Genomic DNA, 13,580 nt, shown 5'->3' with positions numbered 1-13,580 from the left:
CTTTTTTGTGTTTACAGTATATGATGATTTTGGTTTGTTGGATGCTCAACAGCATGATTATCAGCACCTGTACAAATTCCCAATCTTTTCACTGTCCAGTCTTGCCATTTTCCTGAACCCCACATGAAAACCTAGTCATTTGACTTAAGCTGTTGTAAATTATGAGCATATCATCAAAATTATGTCCTTTCATTAGCTATTGATGTCTTATACCACTAGGCCTCACTGCAACAAGTAGAGTTCATCAAGTGAAGCTATGGAAATGATTTAAATGGCTCTTGGGCTAGGTGTAGGATTGTGTATGTCTGCAATTATCAGGCTCTAATGCAAAGGAATAGCACAAACTTTTGCAAATTATCATTCAGACTCTTTTGTGGATATGTAAGCACACCAATAAGATTGTTTCTAATATGCCAGTTAGAGAATGTTCACCTGTGTCTAGGTTTCACTCAGAATCCTGCAATGCATGTTCACGTGAAGTTTATGACCTGCTGAAAGAACTATCAATACTAGCTAAAGCTGTTGTGTCATTCCTTAAGGCAAGTTGTTATTTTAAGCAGAATCCCAAGCTTTGACAAGATTACAGCCCAAATCCCGCCAAAAAAACGATATCCACATTACATATTTCAACATCTTCAAAAAATAACCTCACAATGTTTTGGTTTATTCCAGAGTTCTAGTTCTATTACATTCTACTGTATGATCCACTTGCATTGTAAAAACAACGTTACTGTCCCACCATGTGCCTATGCATCCCTGAATGTGTTTGAACAGTAATATGTAGCAGCTCAACAGTTATGTCACCATCTGATAAGGGCAGATAGATGATCCTGTGAAATATTGAGCAGTGTTTACAACAAAATCCTAGGTTTATATAACTGGTTAATAAGGAAGAATTACACCCAATAAAAACACGAGTAGGTATTATTACAATACAAATTTCAATCCCATGGTGTCCTAAATGTAAGATTTATTTCCACTCAAGACAAGGCAGTATTTAATTGAAATTCTTTGTTCATTTACTGAATCTCTGCAGATTTTGGGATGTTATTTGCACCTGACCATGCACACTGGTGTGCCTTGCATGTGTGTGCCCCCCCCCCCCCCCTCCCACACACAAGCACTAAATTAGAATAAATTTCATTTATTTTTTTATTTCTGTCAATGATCACAAAACATTTGGTCCTTACACGACCAGTTTTGGTTAGCAGTGACCATCTTCAGATCTGCAGCAAAACATCAGAAATGAAATACAACTGGTAGACAAACTATATCTTAAAACAACGAAGTACATCATAACAAAAAAATATTGCTTTCATGGGGGTGGAAAATTAGATAAAATAAACAAAATAGTTACACATAACATCAAAATGTACTGTAATGGATCACTAAACTAATTATTTTAGATTTTGCTTTATGAACAGTGGTAGTTTTTGCTTCAAGTATGGTGTACTCCACTTAAAAGAACCAATGATCTAATAAGAATGCCCCTAGGGATTTTTGAAACAATGAAAAGTAGGAAATAACTTTTAGGTTATGTGACAGATCATTGTACATTTGTATGGCACTATCTGTAATGGAGGTTTTGAAGTTGTTGTCCTTACTGACTGGACATAAGAGTTCCTCTCTTTATCTGGTACCATGTTCATGAGGCTTTTGAAAGAGAGGCCTGCAGGAATCTGTTTGTCATGAATGGTGCATTGCTCTTTCTTGGTTCAAGATAATGACTGAGCTAGCAGTTGTTCTAGCCCAGCATACAATACCATATTACAGAATGATGTGGAAATGTGCAAAGTCTGCAGTTCCAACACTGTGGAAGCTTGCTTTGTGTGCAGGTTAATGTACCCTGTAGCATACTTTCTTCAGTGTTGCATTTGTTTTTGTAATGTGTGTCTGCCATTCAAACTCATGTTGAAACCATTTGCCTAAAATTTTTTTTCCAGTCAGGCTGCTAATAACACTGCAGTTTATTGTCATGGAGTTGTTGGAGGCTTCCCCCTTTAAACAGAATTTTAGAAAACTTTTTTCGGATTATTTATTACTAGCTTATTTCCTTCAACCAGTCATTTAGCTGGTATGTAGCTTTATTTACCTTTGCTTGTAGTTGTCCTGAGGTTCTCCCTGTATGAAGGATGCTCTTGTCACTCAGTGCTTAGATCTTGGTTGATCACGTACAGGAGGAAAAGAATAGCCTGAACAATGGATCCTTGAGGGACTCCACTTTTTATTATTCCTAAATCTGAAAAAAAGGTTCTAGTGCTATCATTTAGTTCATGTGTTATTACTACTTTCTGTTACTGATTTGTTAAGTATGAAGAGGTCCATGTTAATGCAGTGTCTTAAATGCCATAGTTTTGGAGCTTTTCCAAGAGGGTTCTGTAGTACAAGATGTCAAAAGCTTTGCATAGATTTTGTCCACTGCTTCTATAGCATTTTGAAAATTGTAGATGGCACAAGTCAGATTTATTTTTCTAGCAACTATCAGTGAGGATTTTGCTCTTGGCCAGGAATTTCATTAATGTGCTGAACATGACTCCTTCAGTATTTTGGCAAAACCTTATAATAAAGTGACTGATCTATAGTTTTTTAACTTTGCTTTTCACCTTTTTTATGAACAGGGATCACTCTGGCAATTTTAAAACAGTCTGGAAAGGTTCCTGTTGAAAAGAATGAGCTTATTGCCCGTGCAATGTGTTATGCAATATTTATAATATATTTCTTTATGATAAAGTTTGGAATACCACCCATTCACCATTTACTACTTTAACCAATAATTCTGGATGAAGAACTTTCCCCTCAACATGTATGATTTATAAGACAATAAAACAAAGAGCAATGTAAGTTGTGCTGCTTTAATGCTTGTCAATAAATTAAATCTCAATCTTACAAATATATTACAATCTTGAATACAACAGTTACAATTACTTCAGTAACATGAGATTCCATCTATACATATAAAACATCATTACAAGGATTACAGTTAGGATCTCAGATTATTTTCTACAGTTCTCCATGGTGTAAATTTTAGTTTATTTCAGCTGATTTTTTTAAAGTGAAAAGTAAAATTTTCCCACAAATTTAAGATTTTATATAATAGGAGAAATTTTATAACAGAGAAATTTAGAAAACATTTCGAAACTGATACATTTGCCCCTGCAGGTATGGTGGACACATCCTTACATCCTTTAAAAATACTTTTTTGCTCACCAGTGAGCTACTCTGTTTTGTCTACGATACACTTCAAAAATCATATAAGCAATGAAGAAGCCTACATATGCTACCTGCAAATGTTTGTTGATTTAAAGAGTAAAACAGACGGTTTGTATATGGTCCTTCAAGAGTGTAAGATATTAATCTCCATGTGCATGAAAGTGTTGGTCTTAACAATGTTTATTAAATGTATTTTGTACTCTATTTTTCGCAACTTTCTAATGTCATTTATGACCCATATAAAATGGTTTAAATTAGAGTCTACTAAAATGTAAATTCAATTACAACAAATGTGAGGCAATAAACACAGAATTTTGCTTAAAATACAAAGGAACCTGTATTGAAATTTGTATCAAGTACTTTTTTAACAGAAACTATACATAGTTTACGTTTTTAACATGATTTCTAAATAGTGATACTATTAAAAACATACAGTGGTCAATATCTCCTCATGCCAGCTGGAGATGTAAAATCAACACAGTCCCGGGAAAAAGATAGCAGAAAGTTGATAGCGAGTACAGCTTGTGCATTGTGGCTGCTTCACATATGCATTACATCTTCCTTTTTGTTGTTCATTAGCACCTCATCATTTGACATTCTCACCATTTTGTTATATTTCTTATACGCAGTCTTCCAAACATAATGTCTTCATTCCAAAGATATATCAGTTATAAATCCTGTTGAGAAGGCCTATGTCCCTGCCAGGCACATTCATGAGTATCACTTATGTTCTTTTTGTGCACTTTTGTGTTTATATCTGAGAAACAAATGGCTAAATAAAGTAATGCAATAAAGTGAAGAAGTGCCAGGCACATGCTTTACTGCTAGACCACTAGGTCCGACAGAGATCAAGATTAAAAAATCAGGAAACCCAAAAGTAAGACTTAGAAGCTACATTACAGGAATAAAACAGGAATACAGCCAGACAAAATGCAAAGAAATAAATTATTGGCTTGAATGTGGTATAGTTTCACACATCTACACTTTTCTGTTACCACCAGATAATAAATAATCATGTTATAGGAAAACTTGCTCTTCAATTACTGCTGTCTGAGACTGTAGTGTACTGAGACTGCAGTGTAAGAAATGGAAAGAGAGAAATATACAACATGTGTTCCACAATTTCACGTGATGAGGTTTTTGTGTGTGTGTGTGTGTGGGGGGGGGGGGGGATGTTTCATGTGGCATCATGGTCATCAGGCTACACCTAAGTCTGCATTTCACATTATGTTTTGTGGATGTTATCAGGATCAAATCAAGCTTGATCCTGCACAAAACAATGACTGACTCAACTTAGAGAGTAGGTCAGACAGTGAAATGTAACTGCTCTAATGATCTTAATATAATACTTACCATGTTACATGGCAGAGTTTAATTCATCATAAAACCACAGTCAGGTAAAATTACGATAAAGGAAAACAAATACTTCCTTTTGTGGTTAGCCTCAATAGCCATTCGTAAGAAAATATTTATGGTTTCCAAGGAGGGCAATCAATCATCAACTGTTAGGTGGTATTTGGAGAATACTGCATTACAGTATCATGAACGAGTATTTAGAGATCACAGCATGTGTCACTTAGTTAATGTTCACTGATTAATAAAAGTAAAACAGTGTCAGTATTGTTTCAGTTTTGTTGACAGTTACATTATAAAAAAAAAAAGTTGCATCTAAATGCACATGTCATGCATCCGAAAGAAAGCTTGGTAGTATGAACTACTGCAAGGAAGTGCCCATGAATAATAAATTTGATCACTATTATTATTAAATGAATTTCTAATAATATTAAAACATTTTCTGAATCTTCTCCAGATGGCACATGTGAATGAACATGTCGAATGCGAGAGCAAAAGAAACAGATATAACCTACCTGAGAAGCAGTATAACAGACCTGGCAAATGTGATATGAATATCAGTGCAATAAGATTGCAGATTTTGGAATCCATCACTGGTATTTATTTCCCTCATTTCAAAAAGAAATTTGAAAACTAATTACCATGCTTCTTCCAAACACATAATGACATATGAATAGAAAAATGAATGTATATTTTTTTAACATGTTGTTTCAATTTCATTCATTTTGTTGCTATTATGACACAGAATAATTCTTTGCTGTCAGAAGAAATCTCCAAATGATCTGTCAAAAACTTCACTCTGTAGCCACACTTCGTAATGCTGCTTAAAATAGTCGGTGAGTTCAAAGGGCTGTCCAAGCACACTTGTTACACAGTGATCCATGGGTTCAAATTCAGGGTCACTTGATCCTGAGCCATATCGTCTACTATTAAACCTGTCAACACAAGAGCGTAAAGCACATTCTTCTGCTTGGAAATCCCAGGGACGTGCATCTTGATCATTCCCATACGCCCAATCATCATTTAACCGATGTCGAACCTTCTGATAAATTGCACTCATTGTTTTCATGTTTGACTTTCTCCACTGTCTACCCAGATATTTTGTTTGCATCTTCAGCAATTTTAAAACATACAGCTGCATCATTGCATGGCGAACTTTTAGGGTACGCCTTAAGATTGGTGCTGATTTAAACACGACAAGCATCATGATACGAGAGTGTTTCCATTTTGTTAGTTTATTAAGTATCCGTAGGAGATTGATACATGAAAATATATTGCGCCATGAATACTGCTGATTCTCTCCAATTTCAAGACTCTCTATAGTCAATTCTGGTTGGTCACCAATGACACATGCTGGAAAGTCCAAAATAGGAATTGAATTTCTTGCACTGACATACGCAATAATGTTTTGGTTAAAAAATTTCAATACGAGAGGTATACAATTGGCAAAAACTAAATGCTGTGACATAAATTCAAACTGGTAGATATGATTAATTTTAAAATGTTTTAATAACAAAAGGAGTACAGCTGACACAGCTTTTACTATGATCTCTTTGTGTCTACTAACATCCATGCCAAGTTTCATGGATTGCAACACAGTCATTGGCATCTCTTCTGGAAGAACATCTGCTAAAATATTTATAGAGTCAGTTTTGGTTTTTGATGTTGGAGCTGCAGCGAGCAGAATTTTAAGTAAAGCAATCATGTACTGGGGCAAATTTGGTAACATTCCTTGATATAATACCTCTGTTGGTGTCATTGGAATAGGGGGTTCCACAGTTGATAAAGGATTTCTTGCAATTTCTTCTTCTTTCTGTATCTGTATCTCCGCCAGTGAAGTATACATGTTATGTTTCAGAACCTCAACACCTTCGTGTATTGGATGGGGCAGTCCAGCTAGTGATTCTCTATCGCCTTGTAATGGGAAACCTACAAATTTAACTCTTGTATTTTCAAGGAACATATCGAGATCCTTCTGCCGAGCTTTTGGTGCCCACGGAAGGCCCTTGTTCTTTGATGGAACTGGTGTGCTCGGTCTTGGACTTGGTGGTTGTGGAACTTCTCCTGCTTCTTCCATTGCCTGTCTTTCTTCAAAGTCACGTACTTCCTCGTCTGCTTGATATGAGGATTCAAATTCCATCCCAGATATTTCATCAAGTGAACTCTGTTTCATTAGACTCCTGCGGAATGGTCGATTGTTTCTTTTTTGATTCTGTGCTTCCACTAAGTCTGCAGCACTAGCAGGTGGTGACGACGCTCTCATTGTGCGAACTACTTCCATTGTATCTTGTGTTGCACTTAGGCCAGCCTGCTCACGATATTGCTGTCTAAGTTGCCTTAATGTGTCCATACCACCCAACGAAACTAGAATTGTTTTCCACAGCACTAGGAGTACTTTCTTCATAGGAAAATGTGGTGCAGAGCCACTACAGAAACGTGTCACCATACCAAGAAGTTTTACAACGAGCAGCTCGTCCCCCAGGGGATTTCCCAACTCACCTCTGAATGCTTCACGATTTATTTTCCACTGTTCACAATCGTCATCTTGATCCACACGCATAACTTCTATCATTAAATACAAAACGCTTAGTATAATTCTCAAATCTGTTGAATCCGCTAAACTTACTGTAAGTTTTCTGGAGTCCGTTGCAGCCGAAGTACAGTTTTCTATTTCTATATTTAATAGTTCCACAAACGTGCTTAAAACCCCACATTCATAGAGTAACATGATGTTCTTCAAAGACCACTCTTGCTGTTCGGCGTCTGACTGTAGCTCTGCCCAGCAACCCTGCGCCAAATACAGTATACATCGTGCAGCCTTCATACGCAAAGATTTATTTGACACTTCCAACTGGTCTAGCAATTTCATTACAACAGATCTTTGCTGGACTTCCGATAGCTTCTGCCAAAATGGAGCTAACTTATATTCCTTCATTTGATCTTCAAACGCCTTGAGATTATGTTGAAATTCAGGTTGTTCTGTGTAGCTGTACAGTTCCGCGATTTCGTTGATCATATTATCCGCATCGTCGTACACAAAATCAAGATCTGGACATTCAGGACCACCCTCTGAATCTTGCCGTTGTCTATTTAACAAATCTCTAAACTTCGTAACTATGCGTTTCCCATTACCGTTTGCATCCATAGCCTCGATTAATACATACAAACAATTACAATCACAATCCAAAACATTAACTTAGGATCTTGACACTCCATAATACTTCAAAACATTGCCAAAGATTTTGACTGTCGAGCAATCGACTTTTCATAAGAGACTTTAAATTTAGAACAGAAATAACGTAAGATATTTAGTAAAATTTTCACCATACCGACGTAAATACTGCTGATTTAATTCAACGGAAAACCGTCAAAACCTATTTAAGTGTACAGCTTCCTTTTTCTCAGAAGCGTAGAATTCATTATTTTCACAGAAAAATATTTGTGTCGAAAAGTTGTGCAACGGCTAACAATTAATAAATTGATGGCATATTTAAATTGTTTACTGTTCTTTGTCATCACCAGGTTTGAATAAAATTACGGAACCGTACATTAATAAGACGAATTACTGGTCTTCTGTTGTACGTATTTAAATACCATGGCGCCAGTGATGTCTTCCAGTTCTTTACCAGAAACGTTTACGTTAAAATATGATTTATGTTACATTTATACTGTAACATCTGCGTTTAGCAGCACAGTCACAGTGTAAAATATGAAACTGCGTTCTATGTGCAATTCAAAACTGAAAAAAAGCTCACAGTGTCACATGTTTCAACATAAACTGATGACGAGAGAGGCGCTTTTAGTTCTGTGACTGCGCTGGTAAAAGGCAGTTATTACACTGACACGGCCAAGTATTACGTAGGGTGATCTGGGAAAAAATTATTTTCAAGAAGATTTCACTGACAATAATTCTTCATATTAGTGTACTGCAGCCATTTGATTACGATAATCTCGCACAGAACTGGTTCTGGCAAATAACAATATAGTTTATAAAGATGTCAATATAGTGGCTGATAGTTATTGTACCATACAACCACAGTATCCTCATCATGACTTCAATTGACAAAATAGACGCATTTGTGTGCACTACATACAGGATCTACAGTACATATGACTCTGCAATCCACAATTAAGTGCCTGGCAGGGGGTTCATCGAGCCACTTCCAAGCTACTTCTCTACCGTTCCACTCTCGAAGAAAGCACAAGGACACAAACGTTTATATATTTCTTTGAGAACCTGATTCCTCTTATTTTATTATAATGATCATTCCTTCTTATGAAGGTGGGCGCCAACAAAATATTTTCACACTCTGAAGAGAAAACTGGTGATCGAAATTTCATGTGTAGTTCTGCCACAACAAAAAAACGCCTTTCTTTTAATGATTGTCAAGCCAAATCGCTTATCATATTCGTGGCACTGTCTATGCTGTTTCACGATAGCACAAAACGAGTTGCCTCCCTTTGAACTTTTTTTATGTCCTCCGTCGATCCTAACTGAGGCGGATCCCACAGCACACAGCCATACTACACAAGAGGGAGGACAAGCGTAGTGTAAGCAGTCTGTTTAGTAGACTTGTTGCATTTTCCAAGTGTTCTGCTAATGAATTGCAGTCTTTGGTTTGCTTTCCCCCCACAACATTACCTATGCGATCGTTCCAATTTAAGTTATTCATAATTGCAGTCCTCAAATATTTGGTTGAATTTACATCCTTTAGATCTGGGTGATTTATTCTGTAACCCAAATTTAGTTGATTCCTTTTAGTACTCAATAGGACGACTTCGCACTTTTCATTATTTAGAGTCAATTGCGACTTTTTGCGCCACACAGATATCTTGTCTGAATCGCTTGCAATTTGTTTTGATCATCTGATGACTTTATAAGACGGCAAATGACAGCATCATCTGCAAACAATCTAAGACAGATACTCAGATTGTCTACTAACTCGTTTATGTAGATCAGGAATGGCAGAGGGCCAATAACACCTCGATGGAGGACGCCAGATATTACTTGTGTTTTACTTTTCATAAATTTCTGTGAACTGTGACCTTCCTGACAGTAAATCACAAATTATTAGCACAACAGATATTATACTTCATAGGCACAAATTTGATAAGAAGTCGCTTGTAAGGAATGGTGCTAAAAGCCTTCTTGATATCTAAAAATATGGCATCAATTTGACATCTCCTGTCAATAGCACTCATTGCTTTGTGACAATAAAGAGATAATTGAGTCTGTCAAGAATGATATTTTCTGCCAGCCACTTAAGTGTGGGTGGTTCATGGTGTGGTTCCTGTAGTCATGTCCTAGTTCATGAACCACGGGCAACATATGAGTGGCCAAGTAAGTGGTCCCGACAGTCGGGATACCAGTTACTTTGGAATAAGGCTGGGCATCTCGGACATATTCTGAGTCGTGGTCACCTTTGTGCTCATACGGCAAAGACTACCAAATCCACCGGTTAGTCCCTCAACCGTTAGGGGTAAAACTCAATGGGACTCGGGGAAATTAAGGCTAGCAACCTGCTTCCCCGATACTTTAAATATGATGCTGGCAACAATCAGAGAAAAATGCCTCGGACCTTTGGAGGCGACGGAGTCCCACCTCTAACTGACAAACCAGGGACTCCTAAGGTACGACTGGGCAAACAAATGGTAATGAGATGGGGAGCTATTAATATCAATGGGGGCTACTCTGGGAAGAAGGTAGAGCTGGCAGAGGCTGCAAGTAAGATGGGGCTGGACGTTTTAGGTGTTAGTGACATTCGGGTAAGGCGTGAGAAAGAAGAGGAAGTGGGAGAATACAAGGTCTACCTGTCAGGAGTCAAAGCAGGAATAGCACAATGGGGTGTAGGGATTTACATCAGGAAAGAAATGAAACCCAGCGTAGTTGCAGTAAGGTATGTAAATGAATGACGGATGTGGATAGATTTGACAGTGTCTAGCAAGAAAATTAGGATTGTGTCAGTATATTCGCATTGTGAAGGGACAGATCAAGATAAGATGGATAGTTTTTATGAGGCACTGAGTGATGTAGTTGTTGGAGTAAAGGACAAGGACAGTGTTCTGCTCATGGGTGATTTTAATGCCAGGATTGGAAATCGAACAGAAGGGAATGAAAAGGTTATGGGTAAATTTGGAGAGGATATGGAGGCCAACAGTAATGGGAAACAACTCTTGGATTTCTGTGCCAGTATGGGCTTAGTAATCACAAACTCCTTTTTTAAACATAAGAACATTCACCGGTATACTCGGGAAGGCAGGGGAACCAGATCTGTCATTGACTATATAATAACAGATCAGGAATTCATGAAGGCTGTGAAGGACACACGTGTATTCAGGGGATTCTTTGATGACACTGATCATTATTTAATATGCAGTGAAATTGGGATTGTGAGGCCGAAAGTGCAGGAGGTCGGGTCCATATGTAGGAGGATAAGAGTGGAGAAACTTCAGGGTAAGGAAATCAGGCACAAGTACATGACAGCGATCTCAGAAAGGTACCAGTTAGTTGCATGTAGTCAAATACAGTCATTGGAAAAGGAATGGACAAGGTACAGGGACACAGTACTAGAAGTGGCTAAAGAATGTCTTGGAACAGTAGTGTGTAAAGGTAGGATGAAGCAAACAGCATGGTGGAATGACACAGTCAAGGAAGCCTGTAAAAGGAAAAAGAAGGCGTATCAAAAATGGCTACATACTAGAACTCAGGTAGACAGAGAAAGTTATGTTGAAGAAAGAAACAAAGCCAAACAGATAACTGCAGCATCCAAGAAGAAATCTTGGGAAGACTTTGGAAACAGGTTGGAGACTATGAGTTAAGCTGCTGGAAAACCATTCTGGAGTGTAATTAGCAGTCTTCGAAAGGGAGGTAAGAAGGAAATGACAAGTATTTTGGACAGGTCAGGAAAACTACTGGTGAATCCTGTGGATGCCTTGGGCAGATGGAGGGAATATTTTGAAGAGTTGCTCAATGTAGGTGAAAATACGCTCAGTAATGTTTCAGATTTCGAGGTAGAATGGGATAGGAATGATGATGGAAATAGGATCACATTTAAGGAAGTGGAAAAAATGGTCAATAGATTGCAGTGCAATAAAGCAGCTGGGGTGGATGAAATTAAGTCAGAACTCATCAAATACAGTGGAATGGCAGGTCTTAAATGGCTACACAGGATAACTGAAATGGCCTTGGAGTCGAGACAGGTTCCATCAGACTGGACAAAAGCAGTAATCACACCAATCTTTAAACATAGAAACAGAAAAGATTGTAACAACTACAGAGGTATTTCTTTAGTCAGCGTTGTGGGTAAAATCTTCTCAGGTATCGTTGAAAGGAAAGTGCGAGTATTAGTTGAGGACCAATTGGATAAAAATCAGTGTGGGTTTAGGCCTCTTAGAGGTTGTCAGGACCAGATCTTTAGCTTATGGCAAATAATGGAGAAGTGTTACGAGTGGAACAGGGAATTGTATCTATGCTTTATAGATCTAGAAAAGGCATATGACTGGGTTCCTAGGAGGAAGTTATTGTCTGTTCTACGAGATTATGGAATAGGAGGCAAACTTTTGGAAGCAATTAAAGGTCTTTACATGGATAGTCAGGCAGCAGTTAGAGTTGACGGTAAATTGTGTTCATGGTTCAGAGTATTTTCAGGGGTAAGCAAGCCTGCAACCTGTCTCCACTGTTGTTCATATTATTTATGGATCATATGTTGAAAACAATAGACTGGCTGGGTGAGATTAAGATATGTGAACACAAAATAAGCAGTCTTGCATATGCGGATGACTTAGTTGTGATGGCGGATTCGATTGAAAGTTTGCAAAGTAATATTTCAGAGCTAGATCAGAAATGTAAGGACTATTGTATGAAGATTAGCATCTCCAAAACGAAAGTAATGTCAGTGGGAAAGAAATATAAACGGATTGAGTGCCAAATAGGAGGAACAAAGTTAGAACAGGTGGATGGTTTCAAGTACTTAGGATGCATATTCTCACAGGATGGCAACATAGTGAAAGAACTGGAAGCGAGGTGTAGCAAAGCTAATGCAGTGAGCGCCCAGCTACGATCTACTCTCTTCTGCGAGAAGGAAGTCAGTTCCAAGACAAAGTTATTTGTGCACCGTTCAATCTTTCGACCAACTTTGTTGTATGGGAGCGAAAGCTGGGTGGATTCAGGTTACCTTATCAACAAGGTTGAGGTTACAGATATGAAAGTAGCTAGGATGATTGCAGGTACTAGTAGATGGGAACAATGGCAGGAGGGTGTCCACAATGAGGAAATCAAAGAAAAACTGGGAAAGAACTCTATAGATCTAGCAGTCAGGGCGAACAGGCTTAGATGGTGGGGTCATGTTACACGCATGGGAGAAGCAAGGTTACCCAAGAGACTCATGGGTTCAGCAGTAGAGGGCAGGAGGAGTCAGGGCAAACCAAGGAGAAGGTACCTGGATTCGGTTAAGAACGATTTTGAAGTAATATATTTATCAGAAGAGGCACCAATGTTAGCACTGAATAGGGGATCATGGAGGAATTTTATAAGGGGACTGTGCCCCTGACTGTACGCTGAAAGGCATAATCAGTCTTAAATGATGATGATGATGATGACGACTCAAGTGTGGTTTTCAGAGTATCCATGTAGACATAGATAAACCTGTGTTGACTGTTTGTCAATAAATCATTTTCTTCAATATTATTCACAATGTTTGGGCACAGTATATTTTCCAAATCCTACTGCACGTTAGATTAGATTAGATTTACTTTCGTTCCAATTGATCCATAGTGAGGAGGTCCTCCAGGATGTAGAACATGTCACAAAAATATCAGTACATGAAAATATTTACAACAATACCTGACAAATATTTACAACAGCAAATTGACATTAGCGATTAGGCTCCATAATTCAGCGAATTGCTCCTATTTCCTTCCTTCCTGTTGCGCATTGAGCAAATTTCGGGAAATGCCAACGAGCAGGCAGTTGGATATGATTGACAAATATGGAGCTGTTGTATCAGTGTATTCTGAAA

At 37.9% G+C, this 13,580-nt stretch overlaps 1 protein-coding gene across 1 annotated transcript; it reads right to left on the bottom strand.

Annotated features, from left to right (window-relative positions):
• Window positions 1-2,836: 2,836 nt before the first annotated feature.
• LOC126354786 (striatin-interacting protein 1) lies at window positions 2,837-8,337 on the bottom strand. Its single transcript, XM_050004694.1, has one exon. It carries the CDS (start codon window positions 7,706-7,708, stop codon window positions 5,324-5,326), a length of 2,385 nt encoding a protein of 794 aa, XP_049860651.1. The 5' UTR covers window positions 7,709-8,337; the 3' UTR covers window positions 2,837-5,323.
• Between the last annotated feature and the right edge of the window lie 5,243 nt (window positions 8,338-13,580).

The sequence above is a fragment of the Schistocerca gregaria genome, chromosome 3 (genome assembly GCF_023897955.1).
Source record: "Schistocerca gregaria isolate iqSchGreg1 chromosome 3, iqSchGreg1.2, whole genome shotgun sequence".
In the NCBI taxonomy this organism is placed as follows: domain Eukaryota; kingdom Metazoa; phylum Arthropoda; class Insecta; order Orthoptera; family Acrididae; genus Schistocerca; species Schistocerca gregaria.
The sequence above is the reverse complement of the archived record's forward strand: the minus strand, read 5'-3'. Positions and strand labels throughout refer to the sequence as shown.